Source organism: Sceloporus occidentalis, unplaced genomic scaffold (genome assembly GCF_023333645.1).
Source record: "Sceloporus occidentalis isolate IW3139 unplaced genomic scaffold, rSceOcc1.0.p SCAF_271, whole genome shotgun sequence".
NCBI lineage: Eukaryota > Metazoa > Chordata > Lepidosauria > Squamata > Phrynosomatidae > Sceloporus > Sceloporus occidentalis.
In genome coordinates this window covers 624,137-643,888 of record NW_028317251.1, presented here as the reverse complement: position 1 = coordinate 643,888, position 19,752 = coordinate 624,137, and the positions used below count along the sequence as shown (strand labels likewise).

Here is a 19,752-nt window from a genome sequence, read left to right as displayed (position 1 = left end):
CGCAGTCACCCGCTGATTACGTGTTTCCCTGGCAGTGATTGTTTCTTGTGGCTTTGTTGTCACTTTGTTTCATTTCTACTTTTTCTGCAGAATGAGGTTTTCCCGGAGCCCCTCTTCACATGGACGAGGGTGGGCGGAAGGCTGCTGGATGGCAGCTCGGAGCATGACGGGAAAGAGCTGGTTCTGGAGAGAGTGCCGGCGGAATTAAATGGCTCCATGTACCGGTGCACGGCGCAAAACCCGCTCGGCTCTACAGACACGCACACCAGACTCATAGTGTTTGGTAAGTAGGAGGAAACGGTTTAAATGCTGCAGCTTTGACCCTTTGGGCGAGCGAGGCGGGGTATTACCCCCAAAGCCCCAGGCGCTTCCGTTTGATAAGAGATTGTATTTTAGGCGCATTGGACTCTGCGTCCATCAGACTGGCGAGGATTATTAGAGCGCTGGATAACGTCTCACCGTCCTCACATTAAACGCGCGTCTCGAGACGGAGGGAACGTACATTTTGTACATTTTGTGCCAGACGTGGGTTTTTACTACATTTGAAAGGATTTTTTAGTTTTATGAACCTAATTAGGAGAAGGAAATACCGGCGACCGTCAGTAACGCGCCCCGCGCCGCAGAGCTAACCCCCCATCCGTGTAAATCACATTCATAATGAGCACTTTTATTACACGGAGGCCGAGCGCACCGACCGGGGCGATATATCTCCTTACGGCTCTTTATCCGGGGGGGGCGGGGGGCACACAATACTTACAGGAGGTTCTAGGCCACAACCCAACCAAACGGGAAATGGGGCAAAAATTCTTCAAACTGGTCCTAAGCACTGAAAACGCTTAACGTGTGTGGCGTGACTGATGTGTTTGGAGCTCCACAGCCATGAAGTGAAATCCCCATACCGGTTACACAGCTGTTCCTGCCGGGTCCATGCAGCTCTCTGGCATGTTTTGGGGTGGAATAACTTTCTGTCCCGTGCAGTAACGCACCCGATGTATCTGTTCTTCTGTATTCTGTATGATGAGCTCCGTTCCGCGTTCGGTGGGAGTCGTTCTAACCCGGCGTCTGTTTCTTTGCAGAAAATCCTAATATTCCGAGGGGAGCCGAGGACTCAAACGGTGAGTGAAACCTGCGGCTTGTCTTACGCCTCACAATAAATCCTCCAATGAGACTCCAGGCGACTCCTAAACGCATCGCAGAGACTCGCATCTTTATATGTTTTTTAATGTCGGGAAGTAAATTAATGACGGTTTCTATTAGCAACAGAAGCAAAATTAGATCAAGCAGCAGCGCGATAAATGATTCCCAGGCCAAGCTGTAGGAGGTGCGTGCGCAGGGCTCGGCAGGCTCCGGCACAAGGAATGTGTAGTCTGTCTCCCCGCCGCGTGTGCTCCGTGTCTCCGCACCGCATCTGCTGTGTGTCTCTGTGCCGCGTGTACTCCGTGTCTCCGCGCAGCGTGTGCTGCATGTCTCCATGCACCACGTGTCTCCGCGCATGACTACTCTCACGCGCTGTCTTTTCCGCAGGCTCCGTCCCCGCCGTTGGTGACTACGGACTGGTTTTGGTTCTCCTCCTGACAGTGATCCTGGAGCTCACGTGAAAACGTACAGACGTGTAAAGAACATCCTGGCGCTTGGCTGACTCTCTAAAGACTTCACGAAATCCCCCGTCTCCTCCCGGCACCTTTCTTTTGTTTTCTATTCTAGCTCCAGTCTCGTTATTGGTCGGTTTCTGTCTGTGTTTTGGCTGATAAATTAAACAAAAAAAATCTTTCCTTCTCCGTATTCGTTATTCCTTCTCAGAAAACGCTTTTAGAAATAAAATCGCAGCCGTCCATCTCGCGCGTTTGTAAATACTCTCCTCTACACTATCCCATCACTCCGGGCCGAAGGGAACCGCGTCGCTTTCCGGGTCAGGACCGGCGTTTAACGAGCAGACAGACGCGATTCGTTGCGTGAAACACGGATGGCAGAGGAATTTTTATTCTTCACGTACTGACTGGTCGTATATCGGCCCCGCAGGCCCCCCATACTGCCGAAGTACCTGGGGGCCACATTAGCGCGGGGATGCAGTAACCCACGGATACCCTGCAGGGGCATCTTTTAGAAGCATTTGCTGATAGGCTGCTAAAGTCACCTTAATAACCAATAGGAATCGAGATGAAGTTAAGAGAGAGGTTCATAGGAAGCTGAACCTCGGGTGTTACTATGCGGCGGGTAAGCTGGGCGGAGGACATTGTCTCTAATAATTCTTAAATGATACAGGAGGAGATGGACCTGTTACCGTGACGACTGCCCAGCAGACCGAATGATGGTCGAACCATCTGGGCAGAGGAGAAAACCTGCGGGGCCGGCACCCTTCCTGGGCCAAACGCCAAGCGCTTCCTCCGATGTGTAGGACTAAGAAGAAGACTCACTGATAACCAGGACGTCACCGGCCGGCAGGAGAGCCACGCAGGGGAATTAAGATCTAAAACTAAACGCAGCGACCCGGATGAAGGCGTCCTGGAAATTCAGGCTCGTTACTGATTAATGCCGGACAGGTCGCTCCCGGTTCTTCCTCCGAAGGCCTCGTTACCGGAACGTCTTCTATCTGTATATCTCTGTTCATCGCGGGTCAGACAGAGAGCTCAAAGAAGCCACGGCCACCACGTGAAGCATCGTCTGTATTACCCCCTCCGAGCTTCCAACAACGGGCTTTATTCTTCAATGGTCCATCACACTGGTAACGCTTGGCTGCTGAAGGGGCCCCTGGGACTTGGAAGACTTCTGTGGCTTTAAATCTGCCCTGACCAGAATAGTCCGGAAGGCACTCATTTGGGGTCCACAAGATCCTTGAAGAGCTGAGGAAAGTCTGAGGTCTCAAGAGACTCCGTGAGCTTCACTGAGCGGCGAGACAATCAACAAAGAACTCTCATCCAAGTGAGAGCGCCCAGCGCATTCTGCGGCTGAGACACCCTGAGACACGCGGCATTCATCTCTTTAATCAATGATAATCCTTCACAGGAAATGTGCGGACGATGCGCTCGCTTAGCTTCTTCCTCCCCATCATGTTTGACACTTTGTTCCACTAATCATGAAGCGACGGTATCTTTGGGGAAGCTGCGGTCCAGACATTAAAACATTAGAACTGAGAGTTGTGTGTAACGGAGCGGCTGAACGCGGAGTCCGGATGGAAGAGTCCTGTAACTAATAAGAACTTTCTCCAACATCTCAGAGTCCTGTCTGATCAGACTCGAGGCATGAAGTCCTTTAAAGCAGAAGTTATGTCCCCTCCCAAGACCCCAAAGAAGATAATCAGAACCCATCACCGGCGTGGAAGGCTTTTCAGATCTTGAGATGAAACTCATAATTCAGACGGGAAGCATCCGTCTCCCTGCCGCCGCCGTCCACGTCAGACGCCGGCCCGTAGCGATAAGACGTTCGCGTCGCTCTGGGGAACTCAAACACTTCTATACATTTTTGTCAGAATCTGACACTCTGGAGGCAATGACGGTCACACGGCCCGGCCCCCGCTAACACCCTCGCTCCAACGCCTCCATCCTTAACATATCCGCACCCTGACACGCGGGCCTTAGATTGCAAGCTCTTTGGGCTTGCATTGATAAAGGCAGGCGGCGTCACTTTAAATGTACCCCATGTAACCCCCGGCTCCTCGCACGCGGCGGTGAATAAGTAATGCTTTCCCCATAAAAAGCCCGAACGCTTCTCTCCGAAATGCTTTCTCAGTAAAAAGCGGTTTTATGGCCTCCGTCCTCCAACTCCGGCAGCCGATGAATCCTCCTTTTATGATTTGATACAGTTACACTAAAAAGAAATACCTTAGTTGTTCTCCGGGGGCTATTAACGAGGAATCATTTATCCTGGAAATTTGTTATGTTAGAATTACCAATTAGATGTAATTAGGACTTAGTGCGGCTCTCTGCTCCGCACACCGAGAAAATAAAATCAAATTAGTTCCCCTTAATATGGCCGGCCTCGGCCGAGAGACGCACCGCGCGGGTAACTGACCCTGAAAACGCTGCTCATTGGCCGCGAGAGACGCTGAGAGGATCTATGGCGGCCGCGGGGTAATGGCTTCCGCTCCGCGGATTAATGACCCGTCCTTCAGTCTCACGCCCAAAACATAGAAAAATGATCATCATATAGAGAGGAAATGAAAGGAACTCCAGGGAATCGCCGGCCCTTCTCATGTCTACCGGCCCCCCGGCTTCTAAACACAAAACACAGAGACGCAAAATGCTTCCAAGAGCCCGGCGTTTACCTGACATCCCTGTCCCCTTAAATAAATTCATCGGCACTGCTACTTATTATTTATCTGTATTGTGGGATAAACAACCGCCGGCCAGGGGCCGCTTTAATGTTTCTACATATCAGAGAATGGCTGAGATTCCTATAGCGGCCGCAGGCGTCTGCCCCTATAGACGAGGTGACCCTGATTAATCCCATAACTCTCTCCTCATCATGTGACCGCTCCGGCCAGTACTGCTTGGAGAAACCAGAGAGAGCGACGGGAGAGGAGAGTGACGGGGAGAGAAGAGAGAGACGAGGAAAGAAGAGGGAGACGGGGAAAGAAGAGGGAGACGGGGAGAGGAGAGGGAGACGGGGAGAGGAGAGAGAGACAGGGAGAGAAGAGAGAGGGGATGGGGGAGAGATGTTTAAATACATAAAGGCATTCAACAAAACACAGGAGGGACGTTTATTTGAAAGGAGGAGAAAAGTTACAAGAGACCAGAATCTAACACTAGAGAGTCAGAGGTTTAGATGGAATGTAGGGACATTTTATTTTACTGAGAGGGTGGTAGATAAGTGGAACAGCCTCCCAGCAGAGGTGGTAGAGGGTAATACAGTGGGGGTATTAATCATGCGTGGGATAAACATACGGCTCCTGAACCTAAGACGAGACCAACGACTGATTAAGGTTGGAGTATTTACAGCAGGAGAAACGGGCGTCTAGGAATTGGCAATGAATCGGAAGCATAGGAGATCCTGGGAAGAACTGGAAATCGCACCAATATTATTCAACTCGCAAAGGGAAATTAGTGAGGTTCAGACAGTAGAAATGTGACATTTTATTCTACGTTTAAAGGTCTCTGTGCCACGCGAAGAAGACGGTGGAGAACTGAGAGGAACGGTGGATGAACAGCATGTCTGCAGGACTTCTAAAAGCGGAACAAGAGGCAAGAAAGTTCCATCGGTTTCCGTGGTGATTGTGCCATTTTTACATAATGTTCTAGAAACTAAGCATATATTCTCTGAGCCCCATGGGGTGAACTGCAACTCCCATTACTCTTTGATAAGCCATAGCCATGCTGGGTCTTATCCGGAAGATCCTTTCTATTTGCAGATGTATTTAAACCCGGTGGAACGGTCCCCAGAACCGCACAATCCCTGCTACCGGGGACTCGTCGCGATGGAACACATAAGGCTCAGATGCCGGGCCCTTTCTCCCGATCCCAGAGATACCTCCAGGTCATTGGGATCTCAAGCGATCCACTCAGAGACATCACCTGCCTCTCCCCTCCTCACACGTATCCTGGCCGTACATAACCATGGCATGAACCGGCTGAGACCTAGCGGTACATGGCAGGACAGCGGTCCATAGATACTGAATATACAGGCTGTATATATATATATATATATATATATATATATATATATATATATTTGCTCCAGACTGGTGTCCGCAGCAGTATGATTAGTGTAGGGCTTTTTCCCCCACTGGGTGACACCACCCACATATATTTCGTACCCACTGTGGAATTTAAAAGATTGAGCTAAAGATTGAAAGACGAATCAATTCAGCCTCAACCGTTGCAATTAGCGCGACAGCAGAGAATAATCCGGAAGCTTTCGCTATCTGCCAATTCTTATTTTGCTCTCTCCTTCCGCTTGTCCTTTCCAGGGAGTGTTAATTAAACCTCCATTGTTTCAGAGCAGGTTTATAGCACCAAGTCAATGACAGACGCGAATCTGAAATTTCTGCGAGATGGCGGCTTTTCCTGAGAGTGTTGTGTCATTGATTTATATCAAAGGTTACCTGGAGATTTTTGTCATTGCGATTGCAGAACAAAAGCCGCTCTGTTCAAACACAAAGCATTACAAACTTCATCACTTAAAGATCACAATCGCCGCAGGAGCCCGAGACTGACTGCAGAGCAGGGTCCGAACCTGCTTCGCACCGCACTCCCCCCCGCCTCGCAGGGTTCTTAACATTTAGTTAGTGAAATTATTTCAGTCTGTCCTTAAAAACTCAGTAAAAAGAGAACATATGTTTCTCGCTAACGCAGAATGCCGCTTCCTACTTGTAATGTCATAGATTTGCAGAGGCGGTAAGTTTCAGAGGCGACGCAGTCCATCTGTGCTCCGGTGAGTCTCCATGGACCGGCGTCAGTCTGTGCAAAGCCCAGGGGGTTGGGGGGAGACGGCATTTTGGGGTCACTGGAATCTCAAATCGACAGCAGCGGACGTCTCGGTTTTATTTAACCTGTTTGTATTCGGAGTTCATGTAATGATCTGTTTTATCCGAAACAGAAACATCCAACAAACAGCCACAAGACTTTGGAAGGGAAAGGTGACATGTTAGATTTTGGGGCCAGAAGAAGTGCCCCGTCCATTAAGAGGAGCTAGACTGTGAGGGCCGTCTAACAGAAGCAAAGCTAAAGATGGCAGTTTGGTTTACCCAGGAAACAACATGCCTACAAATCGGCGACTAAAAGGTCCTTCTGAAGAGTCACGCAGCAAGCAAATTCCCACCATGTGCTCCAGGCACAGGGTTTACGCTTCTGCCTCTTCAAGGGACTCACCAGTGAGCTGCGCACGTTTCTGCCTCTCCCGGGTCTCATCTGTAATTAGTAAATCCTGTCCACCACTGTGATCCAGTACCGGTAAGAGTGCTGAGACGGTCCGCTAGGCAAAGAGTTAACAGCCACATTGTGCTGAAGCCCCTGCTTTACACCATTAATGAATACAGACTGCAGATTAGCAGCTGCCAGACGCACTGAAAGGGGCTAATTTATTGCTCAATGGACTGATTGAGCTGATAATGAAGTCATTGAATATGACGTTTAAAGCAGACCCTGTCACCCGGAAGTACAATAAATCACTCAGGGGTTTAACAGGGCGCTGTTTTTATGACCATTTCTTTATAACGCCTTCTATATTCATTATCTGCCGCTCAGGTTTTTTGGATGTTCTTAAATCCTCTAAAATACCAAATTTCATGGCAGGAAATGTAGTATTGCAAAATAAAGCAGACAATTCTTCACTGATGCCGTTTAATAATGACATTTTCCAGCTAGATACATTCTATCGATCACAAGCGGTTTGTAAGGGAAGGGGCTCGTGGGAAAGTAGGTACACGTTCCTATCTCCTTTCATCACCATGAATGATTATTCTACTCCTGTTTATAATCTCAACAAACATAATGACCCAAAATGTACGGATCCATATGTGGACCCTCAACCCCCTCCAAAGGGTAAAGAATCACCAAGTTTCGGGGAAAGTTTTGCCAAAACATTTGAAAAGAAACAAAAAATGGAAGATGTTCAATTCACTTTACTTTATTAGAAACCAAATGGATTAGGTTGACTTCTAAAGGCAGAAATCATCCGAGATGTTTTACGGCTCTGAGCTCGTCAGAAGGGCTAAAAAATAAAATCAAGAGAAAGCGTAAAAAAGGAACATTAGAATAATCAGCCTTCTCGTTCTCCCTATAAAGGAAATAACAGCCGTAACAATTACTCTGCCGGGGAAGACGCCACGTTTAAATCAGGTTAAATGCCTCAAAAAAATGGATGTTGTTCCTTTTTGGAACGTTTTGGTCGTAAAGAAAAGGATATTAAAAAAAAAACGGAAAAACATAAAAAATTAATTGTGAAATGGTCACATCAAACTTCTTAACCCTCGCAGAGCTGGTAAATATTCACGATAATAGAGACCTCAAACCGTCTGAGGCTCCCATTGGGCTGTTTAATTAAATAGAGCCTTTGGTTTTGGTGACGGAGAGGGAATCCGAACCTGAGACCTAATTCCATGACATGGTTTTACCCGCACCCTTTCAGGCCCGGGGGGGGGGCTTTGACACTATAGATGTGGCAGTGAGACGCGGGGGTATGTCCTCTCCCCACCTTTGCGGGAGCGCGTGCGCCCGATTTAATATGCGCTGTCCCTTTGCTGCATTTCAGCTGCAGGCTTCATCTGAACGTGATTAAACAACCATTATGCCCACTCACTAAGAAAATTGAGATTTACAGACTTCCAACTCTCTATTTAAATGCAAATGAAAAGTTTTAGCCTGGAACCAAGGGAAAAAAAGACAGAGCGTTAAAGACACAGGAGTGCTATAAAGGTCCGTGGACCACCGGAGTGATGACTGCGGCAGACTGACAAATCTCCGTGAGCATTAATGTCCATCTCAGCGGATGTCTTCCTGAAGCCAAACAGCGGTACGGCTGCGAAGCCGACGTGCGGATCGAACGAGCGCCTAGCGCATGGGGCAGATCGGGCACCTGTTAGGGCACAAGACGGTTAAAGGGCCCACGCTGTGCAACATCCAGACGTGAAGTGTTAAGAAAACGGATGTTTCGCGCTTAAAGGCTGTGGTTTATTCCAAGGATTGGTTTGTTTTTCTCCATTAGGGCTGTGAAAAGGAAGCCTTGTTGGAGCGAGATCCTGAAAACATGGCGGCCAAGCTCTTCCCAAGCACTCCATACCCAATGAATGGCTGCTGCGCCTGGCCGGCTTCCAGTACATCGGCAGGTCGGCCCCATTCTCCCCGTGACCTTTAGTCTGATGGGATGGAAATCCAGACATTTTATACAATGAATTCTCTGCCGGGGGGGGGGGGGGGGGGCTGGTTGATAAACCCTGCGAGGTTCGATTTCAGTAAACACAGCCCGCCAGGTCTACTCGCTCCTGAACCCACCTGGGGGAAATTATCTTAAGAGGGGCAGTAACATGGGGGTTAGTCACCAATCGGTGGCTTGCGGTCCTGCACCCCACAAGTAAGGACCTTGAAGAACCTATTGATGACCTTCATACTAAGCACCTGCTTCACAAAGTAAGCCAGTGATTACCGAATTCCTAAAACTTCCCGCAAAGGCAATGGAATGAATTTGTGATGTGGCCGGGGGAAGCATTAGTCCGTTGCACACCTCACTTCCTGCTGGAACTGACCACCATTCTCCGTGTTTATAAAAAAACAGACAAAAATAATGACTACTCGTCCCAAATGGTGTCAAAAGACAAATAGGGCGCTTCATAAAATGTTCCTGAACTCTTTCGGTCAGGTTTCCCGGTATTCTATACGTTCCCGGGATCCCGGTATAGAAGAGGAAGTTAATGGGTACGGATCGTATCCATCAGACCGCTCCCCGTGACATTCGCGTGAGAGACGTTTTCTTCCAAACGCATATTTTACAGAAAGTGAAGCGAATAAATCCCAGTTATTTCCGCGATGTGCCAGCGGGAAGTTAGGAATCATTCGTTTCATTTGCAGGTGTCAGCTACTTCCCGATCTGCAGAGACTCCGGAATATATATATACATCCCGCGTAATTAAGAACGTGATCATCTATTCTGGCAAAAAAAGAGAATATAGAGCAAAATCCAAAAAAAGCACAATACTGGATTTCTCACAATGGTGTATTTTTATGTTCCGTGCTTGCTAAGGGAATTTTTCTTCTTAACTAAGGTAAAGCTGAGCGCTGGGGGGGGGTGAGGAGCGGATTCCCCACCAGACATTAGGGGGGGCTTTACTTACGATGCAGTCCAGTGGATTTTAAGACAAACTCTGTTAAACTCAGATAACCTGTGAGCAGCGGCCCTGATGGTTCCCCAAAATGTTTGCGTTTCCCTGGTTACGGAGCCCCTTCTAGTTGTCCGCTTGTTCTCTGGATGGAGTTGCTTGTGCAGAGAGTTTGCATAGCGGTCGGAGAGTCCGTCCCATGAATTCTCCTTCCCCCGCTCTTCATTCTAATTACAGTAAAGCTGCACAAAATCCCAGTAAGCGAGGCTCCAATTTGCGTCTTTATCCCATCCGCTTTCCTTGGTAACCAATGCGAGTCTTTTCTTATCGAGTTCCAATTTCTTTCGGTAATTGAGCCGCTTTTAGTGAATAGTCTTTTGTTCCGTTTATAATTTCAATGGGCGATTCGCCCGTCACTAACAGCCCAGACAATGCAGGAGGGAGTCAGCGTGACCTGACACACCGACTGCGTGCGGATCACAACGCTGCAAAAACACTGCATAGAACCTCTTGGCTCCCCTAAAACAAAACAGACTGCGCTTCCAGATGTATGACGAGGCTGCGCTCCCCTAAATATGACGAGGCTGCGCTCCCCGATGTATGACGAGGCTGCGCTCCCCGAAATATAACGAGGCTGCGCTCCCCTAAATATAACGAAATATAATGAGGCTCACCGAAATATAACGAGGCTGCGCTCCCCCAAATATAACGAGGCTGCGCTCCCCCAAATATAACGAGGCTGCGCTCCCCCAAATATAACGAGGCTGCGCTCCCCCAAATATAACGAGGCTGCACTCCCCGACATATAACGAGGCTGCCCTCCCCGATATATGACGAGGCTGCGCTCCCCGAAATATAACGAGGCTGCATTACATTGCATTTCTTTGCTAAAGAGCTCACAATCTACTTGTTTTATAAACAGTTACTTTCTGCTGGTGAACAAACCACGTTTCCCTAAACCTGCGCCGCCTTAACACTTCTCCGAGTTCAAACACCCAAACATGGCCCTGGGCCCCTCCCCGTCCTTCTTCCCCCCGACACGCGCTCCGCGGGCTCTCTTCGGGGTCGCTTATTATTGTAACGACTTCCATGGAAACCGACCGAGAAAAGCTGCCTCTAAACGCCGCAGAAAGAGGAAAAGTCTTCACAGTAGAAATAAGACTTTGTGGCGGCTTCTTCCTCCGCGACGTCCCCGACGCATCAAACATTAAACTCGGAAAATAATCCAAAAACCCCAACGCCAAAACTAAACAACACAGAAGTAAAAGAGCTTTTTCAGATTTATTCCTCCCCCTTCCAGGCTTCTTAGTGTAATTTTGGATTCTTCAGCCCGAACTCGAATCTAAGGCGCCAAAATCCTCCCCGAAGCATTGGCTGCCCAGTCTCTACCCCATGAAAGGCTTCCTGTAAATGTAGCTGGAAAAGCTTCAGGGTGAAGGTGACTACACTGTACTGTACACCTGTACCTGCGCATCACAACACCTGTACCAACAAACACCTGTACCTGCGCATCCCAACACCTGTACTGACAAACACCTGCACCTGCGCATCCCAACACCTGTACCTACAAACACCTGTACCTGCGCATCCCAACACCTGTACTGACAAACATCTGTACCTGCGCATCCCAACCCCTGTACCGACAAACACCTGTACCTGCGCATCCCAACACCTGTACTGACAAACACCTGCACCTGCGCATCCCAACACCTGTACCTACAAACACCTGTACCTGCGCATCCCAACACCTGTACTGACAAACACCTGTACCTGCGCATCCCAACACCTGTACTGACAAACATCTGTACCTGCGCATCCCAACCCCTGTACCGACAAACACCTGTACCTGCGCATCCCAACACCTGTACTGACAAACACCTGTACCTGCGCATCCCAACACCTGTACCGGCAAACACCTGTACCTGCGCATCCCAACATCTGTACCGGCAAACACCTGTACCTGCGCATCCCAACACCTGTACCAACAAACACCTGTACCTGCGCATCCCAACACCTGTACTGACAAACATCTGTACCTGCGCATCCCAACCCCTGTACCGACAAACACCTGTACCTGCGCATCCCAACACCTGTACTGACAAACACCTGTACCTGCGCATCCCAACACCTGTACCTACAAACACCTGTACCTGCGCATCCCAACACCTGTACCGGCAAACACCTGTACCTGCGCATCCCAACATCTGTACCGGCAAACACCTGTACCTGCGCATCCCAACACCTGTACCAACAAACACCTGTACCTGCGCATCCCAACACCTGTACTGACAAACATCTGTACCTGCGCATCCCAACCCCTGTACCGACAAACACCTGTACCTGCGCATCCCAACACCTGTACTGACAAACACCTGTACCTGCGCATCCCAACACCTGTACCTACAAACACCTGTACCTGCGCATCCCAACACCTGTACCGGCAAACACCTGTACCTGCGCATCCCAACATCTGTACCGGCAAACACCTGTACCTGCGCATCCCAACACCTGTACCAACAAACACCTGTACCTGCGCATCCCAACACCTGTACCTACAAACACCTGTACCTGCGCATCCCAACACCTGTACCGGCAAACACCTGTACCTGCGCATCCCAACACCTGTACCAACAAACACCTGTACCTGCGCATCCCAACACCTGTACCTACAAACACCTGTACCTGCGCATCCCAACACCTGTACCGGCAAACACCTGTACCTGCGCATCCCAACACCTGTACCAACAAACACCTGTACCTGCGCATCCCAACACCTGTACCTGAGCATCCCAACACCTATACTGAGAAACACCTGTACCTGCGCATCCCAACACCTGTACTGACAAACACCTGTACCAGCGCATCCCAACACCTGTACCTGCGCATCCCAACACCTGTACCTACAAACACCTGCGCATCCCAACACCTGTACCTACAAACACCTGTACCTGCGCATCCCAACACCTGTACCTACAAACACCTGCGCATCCCAACACCTGTACCTACAAACACCTGCGCATCCCAACACCTGTACCTACAAACACCTGTACCTGCGCATCCCAACACCTGTACCTACAAACACCTGCACATCCCAACACCTGTACTGACAAACACCTGCGCATCCCAACACCTGTACCTACAAACACCTGTACCTGCGCATCCCAACACCTGTACCGGCAAACACCTGTACCTGCGCATCCCAACACCTGTACCAACAAACACCTGTACCTGCGCATCCCAACACCTGTACTGACAAACACCTGTACCTGCGCATCCCAACACCTGTACCTGAGCATCCCAACACCTGTACTGAGAAACACCTGTACCTGCGCATCCCAACACCTGTACTGACAAACACCTGTACCAGCGCATCCCAACACCTGTACCTGCGCATCCCAACACCTGTACCTACAAACACCTGCGCATCCCAACACCTGTACCTACAAACACCTGTACCTGCGCATCCCAACACCTGTACCTACAAACACCTGCACATCCCAACACCTGTACTGACAAACACCTGCGCATCCCAGCACCTGTACCGACAAACACCTGTTTTTTGTATACATTGTACAGCCAACACACTGTATTTGCAGTGGCTCACACTGTTTGGTAGGCCTCGTGTTATACATTTGTATTATTTGAGCCTGAGACTAGCTTAGCGCACCGACATTTTTTCTTTTCCCTGTTTGCATATATTTGAGGTTGTTGGCTCCTCATCAGTTTGGTTGCAGATGTAGGAGGTGAGAGTCGGTTCTCACCCTATTGAGAGTGTGCCTTGACGTGGCGGGTGAGCTTAATTATGCTTTGGCCAATTCATATAACCAAAACCTCTCGTTTATATTATGTTTATATATTTGTTGCCAACTTTATTAGGGTGAGAAGCGCAGACAGTTTTTGTTTTTTGCTGACAAACACCTGTACCTGCCCATCCCAACACCTGTACTGATAAACACCACCTGTACCTGCGCATCCCAACACCTGTACTGATAAACACCACCTGTACCTGCACATCCCAACACCTGTACTGACAAACACCTGTACCTGCCCATCCCAACACCTGTACTAACACCTGTACCTGCGCACCCCAACACCTGTACCGACAAACACCTTTACCTGCCCATCCCAACACCTGTACTGACAAACACCTGTACCTGCCCATCCCAACACCTGTACTAACACCTGCACCTGCCCATCCCAACACCTGTACTTGCGCACCCCAACACCTGTACCTGCGCACCCCAACAGGTGTTTGTGCGGCGGGGGTGATGTGCTGCGGAGGTGATGTGTTGCGGGGGTGATGTGCTGCGGAGGTGCACAAGGTAGATCCACATCGTTGCGCCCGTGTGTGGACAGGGGGTAGATATCTGCAAATAAACCTTTGGCTTATCGCTGCTGCTGCCATTCTCAGCGCACGTTTGATGCGGGTCGGCTTTTCATTCGAGTTTCAAAATGAAAAGAAATTCCTACCGGGGAAGGAAATTATTTTTTTTTTAATTAAGATTTCTGGCAGTGGCTCCGCTGGATCCTCGTGGCTGATAACGCTGTCACAAAAACAAACGGCAGAGCAGAGAAGTGCCCCAGAAATCCTCACCAGGGGCAGATCCTCGGTTCTGTCAGAGATGCCCAGCTTGGTGGGTGCCACGTAGTGGGTAACGGGGAGAAAAATAACCCATGACCAAAATGAGATGGAAACAGCAATTAGATGCGGGGCTGTCGCCATAGAAACTAACAGAATGTTCCTCCTGATTGATGCACAGTTAGCACTAGTGTTGCTCTTATTATTTATTATTTATTGTTTTAAATAGCGCCATCAAATTCCGTAGCGCTGTACGAATACGGCCCAAAGTCAGAGGAGAAGATAGAGAGGACTGATGGGGCCTCAGCTGCTGAGGACTACAATTCCCATCATAATCGCCCCTCTGGCAGCAGCCTCTCGCAGCCCCCCATTGGCTGGAAAGCGAGCCGATGCCCTTCCTCATTCAGAACACAACAAATCAATACGAGTTCATTTCAACCCGGAGAGAAAACGCACAAATCTAAACATTCCTTCCAAAAAGCACAATTCTCTCCGTGTGAGAGAGCGTCCGGCAGACGCAGGGAAGGACAGCTAAGAGCCGCCGCCGCCGCCGCGCATGCTGCTGCTGACCACGAGGGGTATTGATTTCCCCCTTTCTGCCTCTTTAATGAAACGAGCGCGTTTCTATCGGCTGTGAAAGGCACTCAGGTGGCTCTCCTCTCGAGTGGCGCGACCTTCGCAGGGCGGCATTGTGCAGACGCCACGCTTTTGGCACATTGTGTCCTCATAAAAATATAACATTCCGAGCCGGGAAAGGGCGCAGCGCATCTTCTGTGTCGTCCAATGAATGCTAAGAGGATATGGCCTTTACCGGTCCTGGTCACGAATAATGTGTCGTGGCTGAGAGTGGTGGAAGTGTCAGTTCAGTGAGTTTGGCCCCCGTGGCCCTCACTTGGTTGTCTCATTTCATCGCTCGCCTTTGCTGAGAGCTGCCTAGAGGTGGAAAGGTTTCCGTGGTTTGGCGGGGCATCTACCGGAAGGTTGGGATGGCGTTAGCTGCCCCAGAGCCCGGTCTCTGACCCCGGGGTGATTTGGTCAAATGTTATTGTTAATAGGAAAATCCCGCAGATTAACACTTCGCTGCCCTCCTGACACTTGACGTGTTAATCGTGAGTCTTGCACACGGAATGTCCCCACCAGGTACGTGTTTCTTTAAACGTGGCCGACGTGTGAAACCGGCTCTACCGGTCCCGGCAGCTGCTTCTTCCCATCAGCCCTCGCGAGGGAAGAAAAACCCTTTTGCGACACAATGGAAGCCCTAATCCGGCACGGAACGGACTTGTTTATTTGCATTTCACAGATATTTGTTTTAGATACGACGATCCTCCCTTTGAGCAAACACGGGGTTCTGGGGAGGAATAAATAGCGGCTGTGTACACACGCAGAGCCTCCGATCCAGCGCCCAATTATCTTTTCATTCTCTTCCTGTCTCCGTTTGTTCCTTTCATCTCCTTGTTCTCTTTTAAAATAATTTATTTCGGCGCGCGGCGTCTCGGCCCCCGGGACCGCATCCAGATTCGCATATTTAATCGCCAGCTTCTGCCAGATGCTCCGAGTCAAAAATAAAGTCGTGGCGGCCGTTTAAAATTACACTTTGATACTAAATAAATACCCAAGAAGTCCGTTCCCATCCGTCGCCCCGCAGAAGCCGCTTTCCTCAGCAAAACAATTCGCCGCTTAGAAGCCACTTCAATGCCTGATCTCCAACTCCCTGCCTCCATACTACATGCACTGTACCCGTGTAACATGATACGCAACACGCTGCCTCCATACTACATGCACTGTACCCGTGTAACGATACGCAACACGCTGCCTCCATACTACATGCACTGTACCCGTGTAACATGATACGCGGCACGCTGCCTCCATACTACATGCACTGTACCCGTGTAACATGATACGCGGCACGCTGCCGTCATACTACATGCACTGTACCCGTGTAAGATGATACGCAGCACGCTGCCGCCATACTACATGCACTGTACCCGTGTAACATGATACGCGGCACGCTGCCGCCATACTACATGCACAGTACCCGTGTAACATGATCCATCAGGAGAGATGCATCGCGTGTGACTCTACACGTTAGACAGGTGATTATTGTGAGGTGTGTTTCCCTTTAATAAATGTCACGCATGAACAGATATGAAGGCCGATTCATCCCGTGTTAAATACAGCCGATCCCATTTGCACTGATTGGCACCGGCTAATCACTATTTGTATCAGGGCGGCCGCCATGTGCCGGTGTCCATAGAACCGTGGGCGCCGTGTTGCGTTTCACACTCAGCGGTAGTCGGGACACAGGAAGCCAGCCGCGATCAGGAGTAGGTGGTGCGCCTGCGGTTGGGTCCTCAGCGTGAGAAATGTTTTCCAATATATTTGCTTGGCAAACAGCAATCCCGTGTCACGTTGCTTCCACGGCTGTTTGCTTTACCTGCCCTCCCCACCTTCCTTCAACATGCAAACTTGTCAGCATTATGAAAAACAGATGCCCTGGCAGACCCGAGCCGGCCACTCTGCACCCTACCTGGCCGCTGCGGCTCACCTGCTGGAGACGAGCGCGCATGCAGAGCAGATCAGGCCGGTTCTCGGCACAGGATCATTAAATGGATTCCTGACATTCTTCAGCCCGCACTTAATGCAGAATAATGATTAACACGGGCAGGGAGAGCGCAGACGCGCACTTGGACATGCCGCTCATGGGGAAAGTGGCTTTTTCCCTGTCTGCCCTGTTTGTGCTGGCTTTGGCGTATAGATTCTATAAATCCCGAGCACCTGCGAGTGTCGGAACATGCAGGGGAGATCGTGCCGGTGTCACAAGGGAAGAAGACATGGCTGCGGAAGCTTCTCTGCAGGGTTATGAGGATGACGACACAGCTAAGCTGAGGCTCCGGCATGTAAAGGGCACCTTGTCGGGCAGGAAAGTCACAGAAACAGACAGCGGGCACCCTGTCGTCGACTCTCAGAGGACACGAGAAGTCCTCCTCACAGACCTGAAAACACTAAACAACTCTGCAATCTGCGAAGAGCAACAACATTTAAAGAGCACCAAGGGGCCGCTGCAGAACGCAGGGGGTGTCCGAACACAACACGCTGAAGAAGACAACTTTGCTGGCAATGGAGTCTGTGGCCAAACGCCTGATCCCCGTTACCGGCAGGATCCAGAAGGGAAAGAGATGCAAGACAGCTGGCATTCGGGGACTACAGGTGACTGTTCAGCTCGAGCTGCTCAGAACGCGAAGACACAATGTGACGTTGACGTGTCAATAAATCAGGACCATCAAACCATCCATGAGATCCACAGGTTTTCATCCACGTCTGAAGTCCGGCTGGTAGAGGGCGTCATCAGAGAGAAAAGAGCAGAGGATGGAGTTCCAAACCGGGTGCATGGAGCAGGGGAACTGAGAGGAAAGATCTATAACTACCACGTGGAGTCCACCTCAGAGTCGGTAAGAGAATGTTGTGTTAATGTTGGAGTCGGCCCTCCTCATCCATCTCTTGTGCATATTAAAACAGACATAGAAAAGGAAGAACGTGAGAAATGTCAGGCTGGGGAGGTTGGAGACGTGGATGAGGCTGACTTGGTACCAATAACTCAATCTCAAAAGCTCAGTCTATCAGAGGACAATGAGGTCCACAATGTAGACTTGGAGACAGGATCTTCAAGTGTGAGCAACACACCTTCTGCCGCACAAGCCTTCGGCCCTAGTCTGACCGGGCACGGCCCAGACGCCGCCGCGGATATACTGATAACGCCTGGCACTTCCACCCATCATGTCACCCTGAGCCCAGAGTCTGCGTTTGATATACACCTTAATCTGGAGAACTGTTATGAAGTGCTCTCCTTTGCCAAGAAGCACCATCTAGACGCCCTTAAAGGAGCTGCCTACAAAGTCATGAGCACCGACTATCTATTGGTATTACAAAATCCTTCTGTCTACGGACGCCTCAACGCAGCAGAGAGGGACTTGATTCTTGACAACCGAATGAAGGGAAGGAGGTATGTAGTTGTTGCAGACATAGACGCCCAGGGGTATTCCACCTCCCAAAAAAGCAGCAGCCTCAGTTATTACGACAACGATAACGACTCGTGGCAACTGCTGTCCTCCATCCCAGACGATGCGGTGAGCAGAGGATGCTCGATTGCCACTATGTTCAATTATTTGTTTGTTGCCCTTGGATCTGAAGGTCCCGGGAGACAAATGAAGCCATCCAGGCGCGTTGTCTGCTATAACCCCCTCACCGGCAGCTGGAAGGAAATCAGTCCCCTCAACGAGGCTAGGCCTCACTGCAAGCTGGTGGCACTAGATGGTTATTTATACGCCATTGGAGGTGAATGCCTCCACACCGTGGAGCGGTACGACCCACGCCAAAACAGGTGGACTTACGTGGCACCTCTTCCCAATGACACCTTTGCTGTTGCCCACATGGCAACAGCATACGATGACTCTATCTATGTTACCGGCGGGACGATTCGGTACATGCTATTGAGGTATCGTCCCAAGGAGAACGTCTGGGGCAGCAGCATTATTAGCGGGAGCAAAGACCGGACCACAGACATGGTGGCGGCCGACAACTTCCTGTATCGCTTTGACCTTAACCGCAGCATGGGGATCAGCGTTCACCGCTGCAACATCAGAGCCAGAGTTTGGTACGAATGTGCCAGTTATCCAATGCCGTATCCGGCGCCCTTTCAGTGCGCGGTGATGGACAATAACATCTACTGCGTCGGCAGAAACCTCCACCTGCGGTTCCTGGCTGAAGACATCTCGCCCAGGTTCATGGACGGGGATCTACAAACGCTGCCCTCTCCCAGCGGCCTGCCTCTTCCGCTGGTCCTTATTCTCCCCGTCAAGGCTTCCCAATGAATGCTGTTTGACATCAAATCATTTTCTATCGAGTTCCGCGGCTTTTAAAGAGTCTTCTGGATAATTAATTTTCAAAAGTGGTGGGATTCCAAAAATGTGTCCGAAATACACAAATGTATCTTTCTGAAAGTTTCCCTTAAAACCTGCTGAGCGCAGCATATAGACAGTTTTGCTGATTGATTACACATTTTTTTTTTAGAATATAGTTTTCGGGTCTAATTTGATTCTCACACAGGCAGTAGACACGCACAAGTCGTTAAACCGGGGGCCGTTCATTATAACCGGGGGCTGTTAATGATTCCCCTGCCCGATGAATGCTTAGTTATACATTGTATCACCATACAAAGTTCTCCGCACTCCGAATAAGTCCGTTCTCTCTGTACAGCACTGGGGGGGGGGCGTAGATTCTGTATTCATAAAGAGAGAATGAGAGGGAATGAGAGGGAATGAGAGTTATAAATCTTCCGCAGCCTAGCAGGGAAAAATCCCAAAATTCGCAGTAATTGCTGCGCATTACTCCAGTAATTCACGGATATGACTTTCTAACGGTTAACCACATG

General features: G+C 49.9%; 2 protein-coding genes across 2 annotated transcripts in view; both read left to right on the top strand.

The window, feature by feature from the left end:
- The window catches only part of LOC149275689 (immunoglobulin superfamily member 21-like), a 79,727-nt gene extending 78,129 nt beyond the window's left edge, over window positions 1-1,598 (top strand). Inside the window, exons 7-9 of the mRNA XM_089504475.1 lie at window positions 91-283; window positions 1,077-1,115; window positions 1,525-1,598. Of these exons, the coding sequence (XP_089360601.1) occupies window positions 91-283; window positions 1,077-1,115; window positions 1,525-1,598 (306 nt within the window). The remainder of the gene's footprint in view (window positions 1-90; window positions 284-1,076; window positions 1,116-1,524) is intronic.
- A 15,374-nt stretch (window positions 1,599-16,972) lies between these two features.
- LOC149275688 (kelch domain-containing protein 7A-like) lies at window positions 16,973-19,192 on the top strand. The gene has a single exon (XM_089504460.1). The coding sequence runs from the start codon at window positions 16,973-16,975 to the stop codon at window positions 19,190-19,192; it is 2,220 nt and encodes a 739-aa protein (XP_089360586.1).
- Window positions 19,193-19,752: the final 560 nt, after the last annotated feature.